The sequence below is a fragment of the Dendropsophus ebraccatus genome, chromosome 2 (genome assembly GCF_027789765.1).
Source record: "Dendropsophus ebraccatus isolate aDenEbr1 chromosome 2, aDenEbr1.pat, whole genome shotgun sequence".
In the NCBI taxonomy this organism is placed as follows: domain Eukaryota; kingdom Metazoa; phylum Chordata; class Amphibia; order Anura; family Hylidae; genus Dendropsophus; species Dendropsophus ebraccatus.
The window spans coordinates 144,407,871-144,431,468 of NC_091455.1; the positions used below are offsets into that span (position 1 = coordinate 144,407,871).

General features: G+C 42.7%; 1 protein-coding gene across 2 annotated transcripts in view; it reads right to left on the reverse strand.

Moving 5' to 3' along the window:
* Positions 1-2,337: 2,337 nt before the first annotated feature.
* VPS41 (VPS41 subunit of HOPS complex) overlaps positions 2,338-23,598 on the reverse strand; it is a 165,806-nt gene continuing 144,545 nt past the window's right edge. For both annotated transcript variants that reach the window (XM_069958436.1, XM_069958437.1), the window contains 6 exons: positions 23,319-23,459; positions 21,344-21,480; positions 6,411-6,510; positions 6,127-6,171; positions 4,580-4,659; positions 2,338-2,638 (listed from right to left, as the gene is read on the reverse strand). In XM_069958436.1, coding sequence (XP_069814537.1) covers positions 2,561-2,638; positions 4,580-4,659; positions 6,127-6,171; positions 6,411-6,510; positions 21,344-21,480; positions 23,319-23,459 — 581 coding nt within the window. In that variant the 3' untranslated portion in view covers positions 2,338-2,560. The remainder of the gene's footprint in view (positions 2,639-4,579; positions 4,660-6,126; positions 6,172-6,410; positions 6,511-21,343; positions 21,481-23,318; positions 23,460-23,598) is intronic.

Sequence of the window (23,598 nt, forward strand, 5' to 3'; positions counted from 1 at the left end):
ACCACCTCTATCTTCGCCGCCCCCCCCCCACGCAGGGCCTGCACCCCGGCCCAGGCCAGGCCGGACCGCTCCACCATCAATATATATAGGTAAGTAACACCACACAAAAAATAAATAAATAGTAAAATAAGATCTTACTAACGGGGACCACAACCCCCTCCAAGGCGACCCATCACAGCAGTCCCACGTGACCAACAGCACACACAACGGCAGCCCTTAAACCTGTGTCGAGGACCCACCTTCAGATAAATACAGGACAGTACATCAACTCATACTTATATTTCAGGGCTTAACCTCCCAAGGCTCCTCCTGCTCAATCCTGAAACCATTCTGGACAGAGGTGTTCGACATTTATCCTCAGGTTACTGACAAAGCAATTCTGCCCACATCAAGCATAGTCTTGCTGCCCTTGATCCCTGGACCCACCTCAAGAAAGGCCTGCTTCACCACTTTCTAACAGCCGCACGGACAGTCATACTGGAAGTCACTTGTGTCCCCTTCCATCGCTAAATGGGTTAACATAATGAACTTCTATTGTGTGGAGTCCTTGATGGCAGAGGACCATGACCCGGTTTCTAAGTTAGAACATATCTGTCACAGTACAAAACCACCCAACTCTTTCCTCAGGGGCTGGCCCATTACTGTAGCACCTTCCCCCCACTTTATAGTGGATTTCTGGTGACAATGGTTTTGTAGAGGTACTTGCCACCCTAGATGTTTTTCTTCCTCCACCTCCTTCCTTGATCCATTCCCTCTCCCCCTTTTTTTCTTCTTTATCAATTTTTTCTTTTTCTCTCTTTCCACAAGAGTGACACATGCTGCATTTCAATTTCAGGACACCCAATACTGTTTACACATTTTCATAAACCAATTATTGTAATCCATTGTTTAAGTTCCTTGCGACTGATGTCTGAACGACATGTAGTTCTTTTTTTAAACCTTATGGTATATATGCATCCTTATGGTATATATGCATCCTATGTCGCATACCACAATGTTATCCTTGTACCATGCCTGTGGACACTTGTCCTATTGTTACTTATATTCTGCTCTCAAAAACTTCAATAAAATAGATCTACACAAAAATTAACCTGAAAATGTTGGTCTCCTCAAAAATAATCTATATGTAATGGTGGAAGAGGAGATGGAAAAGGCCAATCAATTAAACACCTTCTTCTCTACTGTATTTACACAGAAAACCCTTATGACAGATGACATTACTAGGGATAATTTAAATACTTCAATAAATCTTACCTGCCTAACCCAACAAGAAGGGTGGCGTCACCTTAATAACATTAAAATCCACAAATCACCGGGCCCAGATAGCATCCATCCCAGAGTTTTGAAGAAATTAAGTTCTGTGCTAGACAGACCCTTACTTAATATTTGAAGATTATAATGACAGGGATTGTTCTACAAGACTGGTGCATAGCTAATGTGGTACCAATTAAATGGAGGTCTCCTATTTAGAACTTTGATCCAGGGATTTGAGTTAGGAAGGAATTTTTCTCCCTGTGTTGGGGCAATTGGCATCTGGCCCATGAGATTTTTGCCTTCCTCTGGATCAACACAGTATGGTTATAGGTTTAACTTGATGTACAGATAGATTTTAAAGTAGGCTTAAAGGGTGCGATCAGACGATAATCGGGCCTTCACCAAGTCTTCAGCTGATTGCTGTCACTTTTACACTGGCCGATTATTGGCACTGCAGCTTTTCTAGCAACACGGGCCGATAATCAGGGGGAGGAGGGGAATTATGCTTGATTATGAGCCAGTTCAGGGGAAGTAACCTTAAGGCAGTCTTAAGGGGAGTGGTCCTTCTGTTGAGTCTTGTGCAATGTTTGATGAGGAATATCGCACACAGACTTCAGCATCCTTTCAACCAACGTGTGGTCTTTATCAAGCGAGTTTGACAAGTTTTACTATTGATGCTTAAAATGTTTACATGATAAGTATGACCTGAGTTTCCATTAACAGTCTACAATCTATGTTCATCCATTTCTTAAAATGATAGTTATGATTCTTTTGCAGCAGCAGGATACATGTTCAAACTCCCAAAAACTCTGTATGATGCTGCTAAAGTGAGCAGTATACAAAATAGCTGGAAGTCCCATAAGATTGAACTGCAATACAATTTCGAAGTCTATATATCTTCCCACAATTCCATATAAAGCTTCAGTAGCAGGCTATGGAGTTGCCGGGAGTTTGATTATGTATCCCTGCAGAGCCACAGAATCATAGTTATCCTGTAAAATAATGCGGGAAACTGGAAAACCATAATATAGACCAAAAATGTCCTTGCCTAAATGTGTTTGCATAAAACAGATAAAAACAGAATCAAGCACAGGAATTTTATTTTAATTTGTAACAAATGTCATACAGCCATATGCCCTGTGTAAGGCAGCTCCTTCCAGAAGAATGACTAATGTACTGTTAGTGAGTCTAGTTCTCCCTGTCAACAGGATTTAATTTATAGACAAACAGTGTAATAATACATAGCACAGACGTCATCTAGGGTCGCCATAAATGATAAACAAGGGAAATGATGCATGTAAAGCTATTATTTCATGTCTAAGATGGCACTTCCAGGACCTCGATGTTTAGCGCTGCAGATGTTACAGAAATAAGCAGGGAACATCTAGGAAAGAAGACACAATGCATTAGTAGCTGTTACTGCACTTCTACAACATTAGAGCATCCTAAAATATATCATTCTAAAATATAAGATGTTTATGCATTATAGGCATGAATTGTGTAAATCTGCATTCATGAGGTCATAGCACATAGTGAATCGAGAGTTACACAATGGTCAAGTTGATCTGTTCAACAGTGAGAAGGTGCTACACAAGGTGGTGACCTGGATTCTGTTTTTCTTATGAGGTCATCTCACAATGTGAAAGGTGGCCAGAACTCTTTTCTTTAGTTAGGGCCGTATTACATGGCCCGATCACTATAGTAAACAAGCGCTGATCTACAACATCGGTGCTCGTTTACTGAGCCTATTACACAGCTCAATTATCATGCAGCAAGGGCTGCACAGACATTGGTCCTTCAAAAGTCTAAAAAAATAACGTTTATACATTACCTCTCCACACTCCCCGATGTTCTCTACGCTTCTCCTTGGAGCCTCTGATTAAATTTCAGAGCCGATCTCTGAATTGACAGGCCGCGGCAGTCCCATCCCAGCCAGTGATTGGCCGAGTAGCCTGTCACTTTAGAGACCCCAGCGAGGAGAAGACAGGAAGACACCGGAGAGTGTGCAGAGGTAATGTCTGAACTTTATTATTTTACTTACAGATTCATCAGCCGTGCATCGCTATTACACATACCAATGCACACCCAGGTCAGGACCTAAAGACACGATCAGCCAATGATCTTTGTCATTGGCTGAGTGTTGCCTTTAATACACGGATCGATAATCTGCCGAATTGGCATGATTTGGCAGATTATTGTTCTGTGTAATAGGGCCCTAAGGGTCCAAGTGAATTGACTTTTCCAATCTCCCTGTCAGGAGATGTTTAATTGATTAGACATGGGTAGGTTGTAAAACTCTATCAATAGGAAACCTCATAATTCTGGCAGTGAATAAACATTCTGTTTACATTAAGGTTTGAGCCTTGGCACATAAAATAAGAAGGTCCTGACGGCTACCTCTGATTGAACACTGCAATGTATCCCACCATATCGGTATATAGAAGACATGATAGGCTAGTGATATGATAGGACTCCAGTTATAAAAAATGTATTACGTTGCATGGAGTTGTGTAGTCTACTGTTACTCCATACCACAAAAAAGGTATTCTAATTTATACTAGCCTGACTAAAACCATATAGGTGTTCTTTTGTTCTCCATCTATAAAATGCAACTCAACGGATGCATTTGAAGAACAGTATACACCCCTAGCCTTTCCCTGATATGCTTTATAAGGCAAGTGTAAGTAGGCTCAAAATGTAACATGTACAAGGGTTAATATAATGCTGGATACATGCTATCTCTCATATATATACACATATATACATACACAAATTAAAGGGGTGTATTGCGGCAGGGAAAAAAAATGTTGGATACCCTATTAGAGTATATGAATATCAAGGAAGGTGGGGAGGCTAAAAGACTGCTGACAGAAAACTAATTAAGAAATACCTTTGAGTAAAAGATAAGTGATACTAGCACATTGTGCTCAATTATTTTAGGATTTCTTCTAGGGGGTTCTTCAAGGGAGTATGATAATTTTTGGTCTAATATCTGATATTTCTACGCTTAATTAGAGATAAAAATCTAAATGTTCACTTTATCATATCTCATTAAAAACTAAAGAGACAACTACAGTATGTATCCATAATTAAATTATACATTTTTAACTGGAATCCTTCTTAGAAGCCACTTACAATTACATTTTAGCATTATGTATATTACAGCCAGACTAGTTGTATAGGAAGCAATGTTATATTGAAACTGTGCAGTGATTACATTTGCCCTTTAAAATGTAACCAGTGTTTCTGATACTGTCCCACAGGCGGTATAAAAATGAAACCAATTTATTTGTAAAGTTTGCAGTAGACTATAAAAACAGCTTACTGTGTTGCCGACAGGCAGGCAATCTCTGTGGAACATATGCCTGCAGTGGAATACCACCACTCCAAGAGGCTTAGAAGAATCTGCAAAACAATGAAATAATTGAACACACATAGTAAGACTGCAACAACGTGAAAAGGGGAGTCTATCGGCAGGTTAGAAGATCCTAACCTGTTAATAAGGATGAAGAACCTACCTTTATTATGTCCATCCCTTGTGGCATTAATGAAAAAAACTTTTATTGATATGCAAATGAGGTTTGGTGCACTGGGAGTGGTGGGTGGTTCACAGGGGAAAAGGAAAGCCCCAGTACACCTAAAACCCTAATTTACATATCAGTGAAAGTTAAAGTGTCACTGTCATTATAACTTTCAAAATCTAAATCAACAGTACATGTGATATAAAGCAAGCTTTACATTCACTAGTTTTTTTTCTTAGTGGTCATGGAAAACATGGCACTTGTGTTTAGTCTGTTTTTTCTCCAAGCACAAGTCAAAAATTCTGCCCTTAGGAGACTGGACCTGGATTTCTGGTAAGTTCAGCCTTGTTTTACAGCATAACAATTAAAAAAAAATAATGAATGTATTTTGCAAACTTGCTTAATTTCACATCTAATATTGATTTAGATTTTGAAAGTTAGGTACAGGTACACTTTAAGGACACATTTAACCCGCTAATAGAGCCGATAAGTAATTTTATGACTATCTTTCTTTAACATTCCTTGGAATATAATTAAATAAAAAAATATATAGTTTTGTTTAGCAAAGGGTGAATGTGTGTGTGTGTGTGATAAGTAAGACCAAGGGACTTTGGAAAAAATCAGTTTGTTTGGAGAGGATATGGGCGGAATACTCCTTTAACATTAATTGTGCAGTCCTCACCATAAACTGCTACTTCCTCCAAATTGTCAGCTGTGTACACAGGGTCAATAGGAAGGATAATACCTCTACAACATGGGATCATATCATCTATTCTAGTCACAGTGGTGCACATAGAGCTGGTCAGTGTCAAGTTATTGTATTAAGCTCTGGTCTGTCGTCTGATTATTGGGTTCTAAATATTATAGTCTGTATTCTAAATTAAAGGGTATGAAATTTGGGGTTACTCATGCTTTAATAAAAACAGTAACTTTCACAACAAATGGCTTCTGAGATAACTACTGTGGGATATCCTGTGCTTTCATACTCTCCTTATAGAAGCAAAGCCCTGGTAAACCTTACCCAGCCAAAGTGTCCCTCCAAAACATTTCCACATGATGGAAACCACTCACCTCCTCCTCTCCCTGCATAGTGACCTTTATATCTAATACGGTGCATGACCACAATATTGTTTTACAGAGATTAATAGGTGATTCTCTGAATTAGGCCATCGATAATTGAGAAACAACATTCTTGACTTCAAATATTCTTTATTGCTTTTACCATTAGATTTGCTGCCCACAATAAGACTGGTTATTTGGCTGACAAGTATTTTACAATCCTGGCTTCATCTTATGTGCATATGGATAAAACCAGGTAAGAGACATTTGCTGTCACACTACAAGACAGTACCTGTTGGAAGTATCGGAGATAAGCAAACTTCACAAATATTGTCTTCTGCAAAATAAAGAATGTAAATAATCTATTAGTATTCTTCTATTGTTCAGTTTGTCAATGCTTAAACACACAGCCAATCCCTCAGCTCTGCTATTAGATACTCATATATTCTAGGTGTTTGTAATTAGTACAGGAATCCAACAAAAAACAATGTAGCAGCAAAGCTTCCTGTTATAAGAAAACAGAGAAAACAACTCAATAACATCCTATAAAGGAATGTACTGTGACTATACACATACCGTCAACCAGCATGGCTCGTGACTGAGTTCTGTGCATTTTCTTCAATAAAGACAGTGAGTCTGATACTAAAATCTTTTTACAACCTTCTCTTAAAAGTATCTGTAAAAAAACACAATATTTTACTATGGTAGCTACATATAGTACACATGAGAAAGTTGTGACAGACAGTAACATTCAATTTTTTTTTAAATGCACACCAACCTCTTTATGTCTGCTGGCATTCTACCAGTTACAATCCATTGCTCTTCTTTACATTGACATTCACTAAGCTAGTAGAAAATGTAACTTTTTATTTTCTAGCCCAGCAGCCATGTTTTAATTCTTTACTTCTTTATAATAAAAAAACATGCTTCCATAGTTAGTGTTATGTAGCACTTATCTTTTTCCTGCAGATCGAGCTATCCTTTTTTTTTTCTTGCTTTTATAATGTTGTAAAAGTAACATTGGGTGGAATTTATCAACGGCTGACATTTCACAATATTCACAATAATAGGGTGCTTGCCTCTTAATAACTTTGGCACATGCAACACACACTGAAATCTATACCAGCAACAGGCTATAGTTTATATCAGATTTTGGCATAAATTATAGCAGATGAGCTAAGCTGTGCAAGACCACTGCTTTCCCTACTAAGTCCCAACACCTGGGAACCTATTTGACTTTATCCTGTATTTTCCTGAATGTCTTATTGGTGAGGGTCTGACCACTAGAACCGGTCATCCTCTATACCGCAGAAAATACAGAAGGGAAAACACATCATGGCCTATTCATGTTTCAGAAAGAAGAGATGATATGATCAGTATATGATCTGTTTATTTTCCAACAGTAGTTAAAGGGGTAGTCCGGTTTTACAAAATTATATACCTTACACTGCCTAACCAAAAGTTATATAAGGTTGTAATATACATCATTTACATATTTGCATTGGCTGGCCCCGTTTTTGAATGATTGACTCACCGCCGGAAGTTCGTTCTTTTTATAGTTCTCCTATCACTGTCGACCACCGCTACGTCACTATTGCGTCATTTCGAGACAACGCGTCATCTCTGTAGTCCAATCCATGTGTATTCACTCCGACATCCTCATCACCGCCTCCTTCTTGCTTCAGCACCTCCCCCCCTGCAGTGATTGGCTGAAGTCAGCCACGGAAGTTCAGCCAATCACATGGTACGCTCTGGGCATGCGTACTTCCTTCTGTGCGTCCCATGCGCACTTGAATATCCCTCCGCCCAGTAATTCCTCTTTCTCTTTGGGCTCCAGGAGGATATGTGCCAGGCTGCTCACATATGTGAGAGGAGATGCTGCTCAGGCTGCTGTCCTGCAGGCTGCCGCCGGACCTCATGTGTCCACAGAGCGTCCTCTCAGTGATAATCCATGCAGGGGGCGTGTCTTAGGGCAGCAGGAGCTTTGTGTGCTGCCATCTGTATGGACGGGGAGACAGTGCAGGGAGCAGGAAGTGCAGACACAGGACGGCTGGAGGCAGGAGAGAGAGGTGAGGGGATGTGTAATGTCTGCCTCCTGTCATCTAATGCCCTCCAGCCGTCCTGCTGGCATCCAGTAACACCCCAACACTGTGGAGGTGCTCCTTCCCCACAGCACATAGCGACCCCCTCCCCCCACTGTACATGAGGAGACTCTCTCCCACCCAAACATTGCAATAAACTCTGTATAGGACCCCCAGATGCCACCTCCCTCAGCACAGTCCCCTAGAACCTTACCCTTTTTAGAGCCCCCCTCCCCCAGCAGTATATATGTCCCCTCTCCCCCCATCCCTGTATATACCCTTCCTTCCCAGCCCTGTATATACCCTTCCTTCCCAGCCCTGTATATACCCTTCCTTCCCAGCCCTGTATATACCCCTCCTTCCCAGCCCTCTGTATATACCCTCCTTCCCAGCCCTCTGTATATACCCTCCTTCCCAGCCCTGTATATACCCTCCTTCCCAGCCCTGTATATACCCTCCTTCCCAGCCCTGTATATACCCTCCTTCCCAGCCCTGTATATACCCTCCTTCCCAGCCCTGTATATACCCTCCTTCCCAGCCCTCTGTATATACCCCTCCTTCCCAGCCCTGTATATACCCCTCCTTCCCAGCCCTGTATATACCCCTCCTTCCCAGCCCTGTATATACCCCTCCTTCCCAGCCCTGTATATACCCTCCTTCCCAGCCCTCTGTATATACCCTCCTTCCCAGCCCTCTGTATATACCCTCCTTCCCAGCCCTGTATATACCCCTCCTTCCCAGCCCTGTATATACCCCTCCTTCCCAGCCCTCTGTATATACCCTTCCTTCCCAGCCCTGTATATACCCTCCTTCCCAGCCCTGTATATACCCCTCCTTCCCAGCCCTCTGTATATACCCTCCTTCCCAGCCCTGTATATACCCTCCTTCCAATCCCTGTATATACCCTCCTTCCCAGCCCTGTATATACCCTCCTTCCCAGCCCTGTATATACCCTCCTTCCCAGCCCTCTGTATATACCCCTCCTTCCCAGCCCTGTATATACCCCTCCTTCCCAGCCCTGTATATACCCTCCTTCCCAGCCCTCTGTATATACCCTCCTTCCCAGCCCTGTATATACCCCTCCTTCCCAGCCCTGTATATACCCCTCCTTCCCAGCCCTCTGTATATACCCTTCCTTCCCAGCCCTGTATATACCCTCCTTCCCAGCCCTGTATATACCCCTCCTTCCCAGCCCTCTGTATATACCCTCCTTCCCAGCCCTGTATATACCCTCCTTCCAATCCCTGTATATACCCTCCTTCCCAGCCCTGTATATACCCTCCTTCCCAGCCCTCTGTATATACCCCTCCTTCCCAGCCCTGTATATACCCCTCCTTCCCAGCCCTGTATATACCCAGCCCTCTGTATATACCCTCCTTCCCAGCCCTGTATATACCCTCCTTCCCAGCCCTGTATATACCCCTCCTTACCATCCCTGTATATACCCTCCTTCCCAGCCCTCTGTATATACCCCTCCTTCCCAGCCCTGTATATACCCTCCTTCCCAGCCCTGTATATACCCCTCCTTCCTAGCCCTGTATATATCCCCCCCAGCTAGGGCTGGGCGATATGGCCAAAAAATAAAATCTTGATTTTTTAAAAATTTTTGGACGATTCTCGATTTAAATCTCGATTTTTTCTCTTTTTGCTAAACAAACAGGACATTTTTCTCCCTGCAGCATCAGAAACTATTTTATAGACGTTTGAGACAACAACCATATTGCTTCCCAGTGTAACAGTGCTCCTCCCGTGCCCCTATGTAGTAGACAAGCCCATTGTGTGCCCCATATAAGTAGTTTTCCCAAATATGTGCCCTATGTACTAGTGTATTAGTAGTAGTACAGATGAGGGGATTAGCAGTACAGGTAAAGATGAGGGGTGTAGTAGTACAGGTACAGATGAGGGGTGTAGTAGTGGTACAGATGAGGGGTGTAGTAGTAGTAGTGCAGGTAAAGATGAGGGGTGTAGTAGTAGTACAGGTACAGATGAGGAGTGTAGTAGTAGTAGTACAGGTACAGATGAGGAGTGTAGTAGTAGTAGTAGTACAGGTACAGATGAGGGGTGTAGTAGTAGGGTTACAGGTAAAGATGAGGGGTGTAGTAGTAGTACAGGTAAAGATGAGGGGTGTAGTAGTAGTACAGGTAAAGATGAGGGGTGTAGTAGTAGTACAGGTACAGATGAGGGGTTTAGTAGTAGTAGTAGTACAGGTACAGATGAGAGGTGTAGTAGTAGTACAGGTAAAGATGAGGGGTGTAGTAATAGTACAGGTACAGATGAGGGGTGTAGTAGTACAGGTACAGATGAGGAGTGTAGTAGTAGTACAGGTAAAGATGAGGGGTGTAGTAGTACAGGTACAGATGAGGAGTGTAGTAGTAGTAGTACAGGTAAAGATGAGGAGTGTAGTAGTAGTACAGGTAAAGATGAGGAGTGTAGTAGTAGTAGTACAGGTAAAGATGAGGGGTGTAGTAGTAGTACAGGTAAAGATGAGGGGTGTAGTAGTACAGGTACAGATGAGGAGTGTAGTAGTAGTAGTAGTACAGGTACAGATGAGGAGTGTAGTAGTACAGGTACAGATGAGGAGTGTAGTAGTACAGGTAAAGATGAGGGGTGTAGTAGTAGTACAGGTAAAGATGAGGGGTGTAGTACTGGTACAGATGAGGGGTGTAGTAGTAGTACAGGTACAGATGAGGGGTGTAGTAGTAGTAGTACAGGTAAAGATGAGGGGTGTAGTAGTAGTACAGGTACAGATGAGTAGTGTAGTAGTAGTACAGGTAAAGATGAGGGGTGTAGTAGTAGTACAGGTAAAGATGAGGGTCAGGGACATAGCTAAGAGCATGGGGCAGACTGGGGGGAAGGGTATGGGGTACACGGGGGGGGCAAGTATGGGGCACACTGGGGGAAGCATACATGGGGCACACTGGGGGGAGCAAGGGGCAGACTAGGGGGGAAAGGCATGGGGTACACTGGGGGACATGCATGGGGCACACTGGGGGGAGCATGGGGCAGATCGGGGGGAGAATAGGGCAGACATGGGGAGCAGGGGGCAGATCGGCAGGGGCATGGAGAAGACCGGGACAGGAGGGAACATACCTGGTGTACACGCTCTGTGCGGGCGCACACCACCGGCACTTGCGCTCTCCTCCCGCCCGCACATACTCCCCGCAGCGGACCCGCCCCCATAGCCAGACATATACGCGCGCTTCCTCCCGGCCGCACATGGAGGTCCCCGGAGGAGGCTGCAGATACTGAAGCATCGGGTGATAGTGTCGCTGCTGTACAGCTCCAGCACCCGCAGCGATCACCCGATGCTTCAGTATCTGCAGCCTCCTCCGGGGACCTCCATGTGCGGCCGGGAGGGGAGCGCGCGTATACGTCCGGCTATGGGGGCGGGTCAGAGGCGGGGACATAGGACGCTGCTGGCCGCTCTCGCTCCTCACGCTGTTTCAGTAGCTGGAGGATGCGAGCAGCCCGCCCGCGCGCCCAAATCCAATGATTTTTTTGGAAATCGATTTTCGATTTTCCAAAAAAGTCAAATCGATTCTCACATTCTGGGCGAATTAATCGAATTATATATATCTTCTCTAGCCATGTATATATGCCCTCTCTCCCAGCCCTGTATATATATATATCTTCCCCAGCCCTGTATATATCCCCTCTCCCAGCCCTGTATGTGTATATATATATATATATATATATATATATATATATCTCTTCCCCAGCCCTGTATATATCCCCTCTCCCAGCCCTGTATGTGTATATATATATATATATATATATATATATATATATATATATCTCTTCCCCAGCCCTGTATATATCCCCTCTCCCAGCCCTGTATGTATATATATATATATATATATTTATCTCTTCCCCAGCCCTGTATATATCCCCTCTCCCAGCTCTATATATCCCCTTTCTCCAAGCCCTATATATATCCCCTCTCCCCCCAGCCCTATATATATATCCCCTCTCCCCCAGCCCTGTATATATCCTCTCCCCCAGCCCTGTATATATCTCCTCCTTCCAGCCCTGTATATATCCTCTCCCCCAACCCTGTATATATCTCCTCCTTCCAGCCCTGTATATATCCTCTCACCCAGCCCTATATACAGTATATCCTCCCACTTCCTGGACACGCTGTGACTGTTATTATCTGAGAACTAGCATGACACGCCTCCATTCTAGCTGCAGGGGTGTGTACAAGTGACAGGGAGTAATGTGGGCGGAATAATTAGCCTGAGGGGCTGTCGATGTGGGCAAAGAATTCCAGCACTTGGGCGTGACTAACAAGTGCAGAGGATGATGGGTGATGACATGGCCAGACAGGAAGAAGCAAGATTTACAGCCTGGAGGAAAGGGGGGACTGTATGGACAAAACAGTGGTATAGACGGCGATGAATCAGTCTGATACAATGGTATGTTAAGTTCATAGCAAGCTAAGAATGAATTGTTTTTTTTAGCAAACGCTGGATAACCCCTTTAACATCTTTTTTAAAATTTACCCTTCATTCCCATAGTCATGCACTAGAAGAATGGCTTATGTGCTACTTTTCATGCTGCCTCTGTGCCTTTCCTTTATCATAATCCATGGAGTATTGTCTCAATTGAAATACAGTGATTGTTTGGGCAACTTTTCACAATTAATGGCCTGTCTAAAGGTTTCTAAACATCTTCAATAACTATCGGCCAAACGATAGATCAGCCAATAGTTATCCCTCCAGGCCCCCTATACACATAAATCATCGACACAGCTGAACCTTCATGCATTTTCTAATTAAAGGGGAGGGTAAGCTGTAGTCAGACTGCTCTGGCGTTGGCTTCATCCTCTGAGAACAAAGGGGGCAGGCAGTGAAAATCCATCACACCCAACTGTTATCTCCAGCAATCTTATCTATCGCTGGAGAATCAGGAGGCCCACGTAAAACTTATACTGTTGCTGAACGCACAGCTGGTGGTGGGATTGGCTGACTTTAGTGTAAGGTGTATGAGCACCACAATTAGTAAATATATACGAAGCCAGGAATGGATATGAAAACAAAAGAGGTCCTTTTTCTTCTTTTAGTTCTAGTTCTCCATTTGTTATCCATTCCTGGCTTTGCATTAAAAGGGTTATCTAGCGCTACAAAAACATGGCCACTTTTCTCCCTCTCTTGTCTCCAGTTTGGGTGGGGTTTTGAAACTCATGTCCTTTAAAGTAAATGGAGCTTAATTGCAAACCGCACCTGAACTGGAGACAAGAGTAAGGGGGAAAGTGGCCATGTTTTTGTAGCGCTGGATAACCCCTTTAAATAATATAGTTTTATTTTTTCTTATTTCCTACAGCAGCTCTGAGGGTGATACATTCCCTTTAAATGGTGATTTGTCTGGGATAACTGTGCATTTAAATATATTAGCAGTATTTTTCCATATAATATGGTGTTTGTTGTGTATTTAAAAAGTTATTTAGTAGAGATGTTTCTTGAACTACATCATAGGCAAAACACTTGGGTGATCTGTAACAGTGTCAGTTTTAGTGTCAGTTTTATAAGACGCTCAACCGGTGATCTATTAGTTCAGGATAAAAGAAAGGGATGCAAAAGAATAAAAAAAAATATGCATAAGCTTTTGGAAAATCTATAACACACATCTGTCTGGATGAGTAAAATAATAGACTTCTGAGGATATTCATTACTATCATTACTACCCTGAGCCATTGTTTTAATTAAAGATGAATCATCACAGCAAAATCACTGGGGAGATATAACATTGTAAGTCAATGCTGAAGAACGTACCCTCTAAATAAACCTGATGAGATCTTATAATATAATACATTTACCCAAGGCTTTCATTCTGGTTAACACAATATTCAGCGAAGATATCAAGGAATCAGTTTATTCACTTACAATAATAATTGTGCTTAAAATTTCTAGTGACAAAGTACAGTAGGGCAAAAGAACTACTAGGTCTACAGCTATAGGGTCCCTCCCTTCTCTTTGACAATTCTCTAACTTATGCAAAGTTTGTTGAAACAATAATGAATATTTTAATAAGACTAAAATCCATCGTGAGATTTGGTTAAGCTTTATTATTTTAAGTATGTTAAAATTAAAAACTGCAAGCATTGTAAGGGTCCTTTTACACATAGCGATTGGTCAACTGTGGGGGCCCCAAACGAATGCTGATCAGCGAGATTGGTGCTAGTTTGCAATGCCTTTACATGGCACAACAAATTGAGAGGCCTGGGCTGCGTAAACAATCTCTGCATCATTCATGCAGTCCGGAAAACTGACAACACAAATATGTATACTGTCCCCACCTCCTTTAGAATGACTGAGAAGCTCCTGTCACTTACACCTAAACCTGCGGTTGCGGTGTGATTGCGGCGTTTAAGGGGTTAATGGCAGGTTGCCACCCAATTGCTGGTCCTCACCCGCTATGGAGCGAGCTCATTTCCTGACCCTGCTCTGTAGCCTGTAACCCCAGCAGGGCGTACATTTACGCCTTCCTGCGTTAAGGCACAGCCTGTGGAGCGTAAATTTACAGTACGCCCTCGGTCGTTAAGGGGTTAAACTCCCAGCAAAGATATATACATATTTGTGCTCTCAGTTTTCTTTTATTGTTGCCAGTCGCACAAAACCCTGTTTACACAGGACGATGTGCGGCTCTAGAGACACAACCAGCTGAGGGTCAGATGATTTTTATCTGTCCTTGGTTGATCACTGTGACATTTACATAGGGCGATCAGCCGCAGGAGCATTTCTAGCAATGCTTGTTTATGATAATAGGCCTGTGTCCTGTGGCCCTCAAGTCTTTCAGGGTCTTGTCTTTGGAATAGACCCTGAAACACTTAGGATGTTTTCAGTGATTTTAACATGTTTGAATAAAGCTTGACCAAGTTTTAATGCACTGGAGCTGGAGGCCCTTTTTCATTCCTATGATTCTTCTCCAGCACCGGCCTGTGTTTACATGGTCCAAATCTGATGCCTAGAAAACTTGCACTCCCAGGGGGTGAGCTGACTTCACTTGAATGTGTTCGTGATCCATAGCGAGACCTAAAAAGAAGCCTTTGGATCTCCAATAGTCCTTTTGCACATCCTTGTTTATTATTATTATCATCATCATCATATAGTTCTGTTTTCAACCCTGTTCCTGTTAACTACTGTGGCTAAATATATTGTGTATATAAATAAATGGATTTTTGTGTAAATTTTTTTTCCTACTTTTACCATTGCTTCTTTTGATAGCAACACAATGTAAATCTACTGCTCAGAGTATTACGGGGAGACTAAATTCAACCATTGGATCTCAATGTCTTCAAAATATTTTCTGTGCAATTCATTGGGAACAAAATGATGCATCATTGGTCATGGGATACCAAAAATCAACCTATTGTTGGCTAAATTCCGAATCACAGCAAAAAATCTTAGCCTACATCTACAAGTTTCACCATATATAATGTCCGCAAATTTTCTACAGATGTTCCCATAGACTCCGCAATTATAGTCAGCACTAGGGCATACCAGTATTTTTGTGGCAGAGATCACGGACAAGTCACAGATCATTAAAATAACAGACGTAAGAGTCACAGAAACCTATAGGACCGTAATTTGTCTGTAATTGCGGGTCTATGTGAATGAGGCCTTAATATAAAATGTTTGCCTGGAGTCATCACATGCGGTTTTCCCAGTGAATCCTTGCCAGGGACTGTAGGTTAATTTGCAACCCAGTATGACCAGTCTAAATATGGAATTATTATTTATCAGTTTAAAAGGTTGATGGTATGCCACTAAACTGTCTTGCACTGCCAGCTGTAACTAGCTCACCAGTAAGAAAATCAGAGGACATCACAGAGCTGTAAGAAAAAAAAAATGGCTCCTTTCCTGCAACTTTAAAGTGTCATTGTTGTTAATTTTTTTTTGCAGAAATCAATAGTCCAGGCGATTTTAACAAACTTTGTACTTGGGTTTACTAGGCAAATATGCCATTATCTGCATTTAAAAAGACTTTTCCTAGGTCCCCCCTCCTTTCCTTTCTGTCATCTACTGCTCAGAATCAGGAAATCTCAATGGGGAGGGGGGAGGAGAGATGGAGGAGAAATGTTTTCAGCAGAGAGCAGAGAACAAAGGATTACACAAGGGGGAGCTATTCAGAGTGCTATTCAGAGGTCAGAGAGGTCAGTGGTGACATCAGAGGAGAGAGCCCGGTGATTTAGCTTTAAATTAACTCTTTGTTGTCCTGTTTTGGTGTCTCATTTCCCTCTCTCCATAGGAGAAACTGCTTCAAACTTCTTTTTCATGATAAAAATTCATTTTTCGGCTAATAAACCCAACTACAAAGTTTCTTAAAATCGCCTATACTATTGATTTCTGTAAAAAAAAATTTTAATGACAGTGACACTTTAACCCCTTAGTGACCGCCATGCTGCCTTTTCACGGCGGCCACTAATGGGCTTTATTCCGATGCGTACGCCTTTTAACGGCGGGCGCATCGGAATAAATTACCGCCCGCCGGCGGCTGCAGGACGGGTGATCAGCGGTCAGTGTGACCGCTGACACCCTCCTGTAACTGCCCGGAGCGGAGGATTCTCCGCTCCGGGCAGTTTAACCCGTTAAATGCCGCTGTCAAACCATGACAGCGGCATCTAACGGGTCCCGGTGGATCCCGGACGGCGCCGTGGTTCACTTACATGATCGCGATGTCCCGCGGCGCCGTACGGGGTCCCGATGTCTCCATGGTGATTCCGGGGTCCTAATGAAGGTCCCCGGGGTCACCATGGAGATGCCTCATGCTGACAGGGGTGGCCGCGGCTATTGCCTGTCAGCATGAGGCATGATACAATACATTGCAGTACATCAGGTACTGCAGTGTATTGTATCAGTGATCTAAGTATTTTACACTAGTGTACAGTAATGTACACTAGTGTAAAAGTAAAAAAAAGTGTGCACCAAACACAACACAGCCCCCCCAATAATAAAGATGCATTACATTCCCCATACACTATAAAACATTACATAAAAGTGATCAAAAACACAAATCCTATACATATTTGGTATCGTTACGTCCGTAACAACCCAATCTATAAAACTATATCAATAATTATATCGCACGACACACGCTGTAAAAAAATAATAAAAAAAACAGTACTAGAATAGCTGTATTTTATCAATCCACTTTAGAAAATACGTCATAAAAGAGATCAAAAAGTCATATACATATAAAACTTGGTATCAATAGAAACTACAGATCTTCCCGCAAAAAATAAGCCCAAAACCAGCTCTGTCGCGCAAAAGATGAGAACGCTATGGATCTTGCAATGCAGGGACAGTTTTTGTGGGTTTTGGCTAGGAAGATAGTTTCTATTGCGCCAAAGCGGTAATCGTTAAAAAAAACTATACAAATGTGGTATCGCCGTAACCGTAGCGACCCAGAGAATACATGTATTATGTTATTAGTGACCGCCGATACGGATTTTTACGGCGATCACTAATGGGGTCTATTCTGCTGCCATCAGCTCTTTATGGCGATGGTGCAGAATAGTGCAGTGGCGCCGGTAATGCCTGCAGCCCCCTCCTCTCAGCTACCGGAGGTAGCTGAGGGGTTGGGGGAGAGTGTGGGGTCAGTCCCGGCCAGTCCCCTCACCGGTGATCGCCGTTATTATCAGTATAAAGGCGGCTACCGGTAACGGGCATTTCCAGCGCAGCTGAACGCTTTCATCTCTTCTCACCGTGAATCCACAGTGAGAGGAGATGAAAACATGTCCCCCCATCCCCAGAATTAACCCTAGTGACCTGGCCACTGACCCTCCCCTCCCAGGGCGGCCATCTGATCCAAGATGGCCGCCGTCATCACTGTGAACAGACTCTGTTCACAGTGATGGATTCCTAAAAATGATCCAAGCTTCATTCTCTCCACCACCGGAGGTGGCGGAGAGCATGGGGCAATGATCGGTGACCACCCGGTGTGGTCCTAGTACAAGTGATCAGCGGTATATACTATATACCACTGATCGCTTGTTCCAAATGGTGCCGGCACTTTTTTACGCCTGTCACCAAAGTCAAGTGCCCTGGATTACCCGTAACCACCCTAGATTACTTGTAACCACCCCAGATTACCTGTAACCACCCCAAATTACCCATCACCACCCCAGATTACCCGTAACCACCCCAGATTACCCGTAACCACCCCAGATTACCCGTAACCACCCCAGATTACCCGTAACCACCCCAGATTACCCGTAACCACCCCAGATTACCCGTAACCACCCCAGATTGCCCGTAACCACCCCAGATTGCCCGTAACCACCCTAGATTGCCTGTAACCTCCTCAGATTGTCTGTAACCTCCCCAGATTGTCCGTATCCACCCCAGACAGCCCATAACCATCCCAGACAGCCCATAACCATCCCAGACAGCCCATAACCATCCCAGACAGCCCATAACCATCCCAGACAGCCCATAACCACCCCAGACAGCCCATAACCACCCCAGACTGCCTGTCACCACCCCAGAATGCCCGTAATCTCCCCAGATTGCCCGTAATCTCCCCAGATTGCCCGTATCCCCCCCATAGCCCATAACCATTCCAGACAGCCCGTAACCACCCCAGATTGCCACAGACTGCCTGTAACTACCCCAAATTGCCTGTAACCACCACAGATTGCTCGCAACCACCCCAGATTTCCCGTCACCACCCCAGATTTTCCGTCACCACCCCAGATTGCCCGTTGCATCCCCAGATAGTCAGTGAACACCCCCAGATTGCCCGTCACCTCCCCAGATAGCCAGTAAACACCCCAAGATTGCCCATAACCACCCCATACAGCCAGTAACCACCCCAGATTGCCCGTAACCACCCCAGATTGCCCGTGACCACCCCAGATTGCCTGTGACCACCCCAGATTGCCTGTGACCACCCCAGATTGACCATAACCACCCCAGATTGACCGTAACCACCCCAGATTGACCGTAACCACCCCAGATTGACCGTAACCACCCCAGATTGGCACAGACTGCTCGTAACCACCCCAGATTGCCCATAACCCCAACAGATTGCCTGCTGCCACCTCAGATAGCCAGTAAACACCCTGAGATTGTCTATTACCACCCCAGATAACCAGTAAACACCCACATATTGCCTGTAACTAAAATGACACTCCTTCTCTTCTGAGCCCTGCTGTGTGCCCATACAGTGGTTTATGCCCACATATGGGGTACCATTGTACTCAGGAGAACCTCCGTTACAAGTTTTGGGGTGCTTTTTCTTCCTTGTTCCTAGTGAAATTGAGAAATTTCTAACTAAACAAACATGTTATTGAAAAAATTCAATTTTTTTCATTTTTACGGTCTAGTTTTGAATACTTTCCTCCAATACCTGTGGGGTCAAAATGGTCACCACACCCCAAGATAAATTCCTTGAGGGGTGTACTTTCCAAAATGGGGTGATTTTGGGGGGGGAGGGTTCTATTCTGTAGACATTACAGGGGCACTGCAAACGCACCTGGCGCTCAGAAACTTCTTCAGGAAAATCATGCACTGAAAATGCTTGGCGCTCCCTCCCTACTGAGCCCTGCTGTGTGCCCACACAGTGGTTTATGCCCACATATGGGGTACCGTTGTACTCAGGAGAACCTGATTAACATATATTGGGGTGAGTTTTCTCCCCTGTTTCTCGTGAAATTGAGAAATTTCAAACTAAACAAACATGTTATTGGAAAAATTCAATTTTTTCATTTTTACTGTCTTCTTTTGAATACTTTCCTCTAATACCTGTGGGGTCAAAATGGTCACCACACCCCAAGATGTATTCTTTGATGGGTGTACTTTCCAAAATGGGGTGACTTTTGGGGGGGTTCTATTCTGCTGACACTACAGGGGCTCTGCAAACGCACCTGGCGCTCAGAAATTTCTTCAGCAAAATCTGAACTGGAAATGCTAATTGGCGCTCCTTCCCTTCTGAGCCCCGCTGTGTGCCCACACAGTGGTTTATGCCCACATATGGGGTATCGTTCTACTCAGGAGTACCTGCCTTACATATATTGGGGTGAGTTTTCTCCCCTGTTCCTCGTGAAATTGAGAAATTTCAAACTAAACAAACATATTATTGGAAAAATTCAATTTTTTCATTTTTACTGTCTTCTTTTGAATACTTTGCTCTAATACCTGTGGGGTCAAAATGGTCACCACACCCCAAGATGTATTCTTTGATGGGTGTACTTTCCAAAATGGGGTGACTTTTGGGGGGGTTCTATTCTGCTGACACTACAGGGGCTCTGCAAACGCACCTGGCGCTCAGAAATTTCTTCAGCAAAATCTGAACTGGAAATGCTAATAGGTGCTCCCTTCCTTCTGAGGCCTGCTATGTGCCCATACAGTGGTTTACGCCCACATATGGGGTACCGTTCTACTCAGGAGAACCTGCATTACAAAATTTGGGGTGCATTTTCTCTCATGTTTATTATGAAAATGAGATACTTTAATCTTAACAAATATATTATTGGAAAATTTCTATTTTCCATTTTTTTACGGCCTAATGGTGAATACTTTCCTCCAGCCCCTGTAGGGTTAAAATGCTCATTATACCCCTAGATTAATTCTTTAAGGTGTCTAGTTTCCAAAATGGGGTCACTTATGGGGGTTTCCAGTATACAAGCCTCCTAAATCAACTTAAAAAAAGAACTGGTCCCTAAAAAAATCAGTTTTGGAAATTTCATGAAAATTTGATAATTTGCTGATACATTTCTAAGCCCCGTAACACCCTAAAAAAGTGAAATATGTTTACGAAATGAAGCCAGAATAAAGAGGACATATTGATAATGTGACTTACTAACTAATTTTTGTCATGTGCCTTTTTTTTTTTAGAAGCAAAGAATTTCAAAGTTCGTAAAGTGCAAAATTTTCAAATTTTTCATTATATTTTGATGTTTTTCACAAAAAACACACAAGACAGTGACCAAATTTTGCCACTAACATAAAGTACCATATGTTACGAAAAAACAATCTCAGAATCGCTAGCATACATTAAAGCATCACTGAGCTATAAGCGCATAAAGTGAGACAGGTCAGATTTTGAAAAATGAGCCTGGTCATTAAGGCCCAAACAGGCTTGGTCCCTAAGGGGTTAAGAAATATAGCTTTCTCCCTCACGTTACACCACATAGCAAGAGGAAACATAACATTTTCTGAGTCCCAGAGATTATGAGCACTAATAATGAAATAATAAAAAAAAAAATAATAACTATAATAAGAACTAAAAAAAAATCTACAGCTCAAGGCTTTCACAAAGGCAAAATGGTAAAAAGAAATAGGAAGCAATATTACCAGATCTTTAACTGATAAATACCAACAGGGGTTAAACCATTATTTTAGCCTTCAAAAGAACACATGAAATTCTAGGCATTGTTGGGTATTAAAGTCAGATTTACAAAGCTGCACATCCAGTCTCAGTACTCACCTGGAGGTTGTAGTCTTGCAGGATTTTAACAAGTGAGTCCCTAAGATTAGGGATCTCCATTCCCTCTTTAATTCGGTGAATCAAAAGGATTGGATCAACATGGGTCCCAATGTTATTTAGCAATCCAGTTATAAAGGCTGTTCATTAAAAAAAAAAATAGTTGTGTTATTTCTTGCTTACATATTAGTCATGAAAGGCGCAATACATGTCACAAATGTAAAGTACCGTCTTTTTAACAGAAATAAGCTCAACATTTTGACATGCTGAGCCTGGATGAGCCAAGCGTGGACTGAAGGGTAACCATTTTTAGGTTAGCTCCATAAACAATAAATGAAACAGCAACATGCAAGTGCGACTTGCCCCTCTGTTCCAAAACAGGGTTTCATTCTCTAGAGAGGCAGGGAGTCCCAGTGGTCGAATTCTACTTTGGAATTACGGCTATTTTTGTTTTTTATACCTACGTTTTGCTTTTATTTGACAGTGTGTGAACACAGCCTAAAATCCTGGAGATTACTGGAATAAATGCATCCACGAAATATGTTTGAACAATGCAGAGCTGCCCTCCTCTGCCAATCCTATATTAGAGATGTAAGCAGGACTACCGATGTGCCTGTATTCTACAGTAAACCTATCACAGTAAACAATATTCATAGCTGCTTCTGAGCTCTGTCGCTTCCTTAAATTATGAACGCAATATTATATTTCAGCCACACTGTAAACTGGCTAAACACCAAGGAACGATTAAGACCATGAATCTCTCCAACATACATTACACAGACAACTCCCACGCACTTTCATTTATAGTCCACATGATATTAACTATAACGCGGCAAACAAGAGTCATCAATAGTGAAATTTTAATTGTTAAACCTGTAATAATTAACTAGTAATCGCCATTAAAGTGGACCTGTCCCATTGAAATACAGTCCAATCTGCAGTCAGGCTGCTTAGAGGGGATGGGAGGTGGGAGATAGAAGAGGAAGACTGATAGTTTAGTAGGAATAGTTCCAGGATTCCTTGTCATTTATTCATGTAAATGTCTACTCGTTCTGGGCTAAATAGTCAAGTGGGCAGTATTATGTATTAACTGACAGCATATGCACACTTAAAGGCTGATAGCTGTCAATCACTGACCACCTCCTTGACTACCTTGACCAAAATGAGGTTTTACATGAAGAAATGTTATACTTAAATCTATGTATGTAAATCTTCTCAGCTACTCCTACCCTATAACATGCTGAATGCCGATCAGACAGCTTTTTTATGTTGCCGATTCCCTCAATCTGCAGCAAAATCAGTACTCTGCTGGGAAAAACTGCAGCATGCTTTCCAATCTACATCACAAAAATGTGCTGTCTGTGAACAGGGCTTAATAATATACCATTCACAGGTACTTTGCTGTAAATTTGCTGCAGTTTCCTGTTGTAGGGTTTATAATTTATCACCTATATGAGGGGTGTTTGTGTGTTAGAGTTGCGAAGAAAGCTTTACAATTGTATAGATAAAGCAAAGCAGATAAGCATTCAGAAAAAAAACATGCATTTAGATAAAATGCAAGCAGAAAAACGTAAAAAAAATGTATGAGTTTGCAGGGAATATGCTGAACATACAGTAGTTACCCAGAATTAGCCTGAAACCTGGATTTTACAGCAAGCTAATACATTCTTAACTGCAGATGTTAAATCTCTTCAAAATGCATTAGCTGTGCTCTTCATAGTCACACAGAAGTGAAGCTGCTGCTTAAAATTAACAGAATGGCACACAACCAACCAACGGAATGGTTTGCATCCCCTCAATTCTCCAGAATGCTGACAATGCACTACGTCGCGCTGCCATCTAAAAAGGCTGGATGTCCTCCAAATTAGGTATTCAATATTCACCAGCCTAGGACTATGGCCAGGATAAGAAATGCCCTTGAATCTTGCACATGAACGCCAGAGTATAGAAAAAGATATTCGTCATGCCATGATCTTACGTGGTTTGTCTATAGAGTATAGAATAAGGTCCTCCCATAGCTCGGCATCATCCTGCTCCTTTGCAAATTCAATGGCTTTGTCCACGTTCTTAAGTTCCTCCATGATCATCTGCAGCGCTCTTCGACTGTTACCCATCCTACCTGTGGAACACAAAGAATATGGCATCTAGGTTTGTATTGCCGATTAGACCTCAGAAAAAAAGAATACAATCTTAAGCAATATGTCATACAAACAATATGAATCAATGATAATATACATTGTACACAAGGCATATACAAA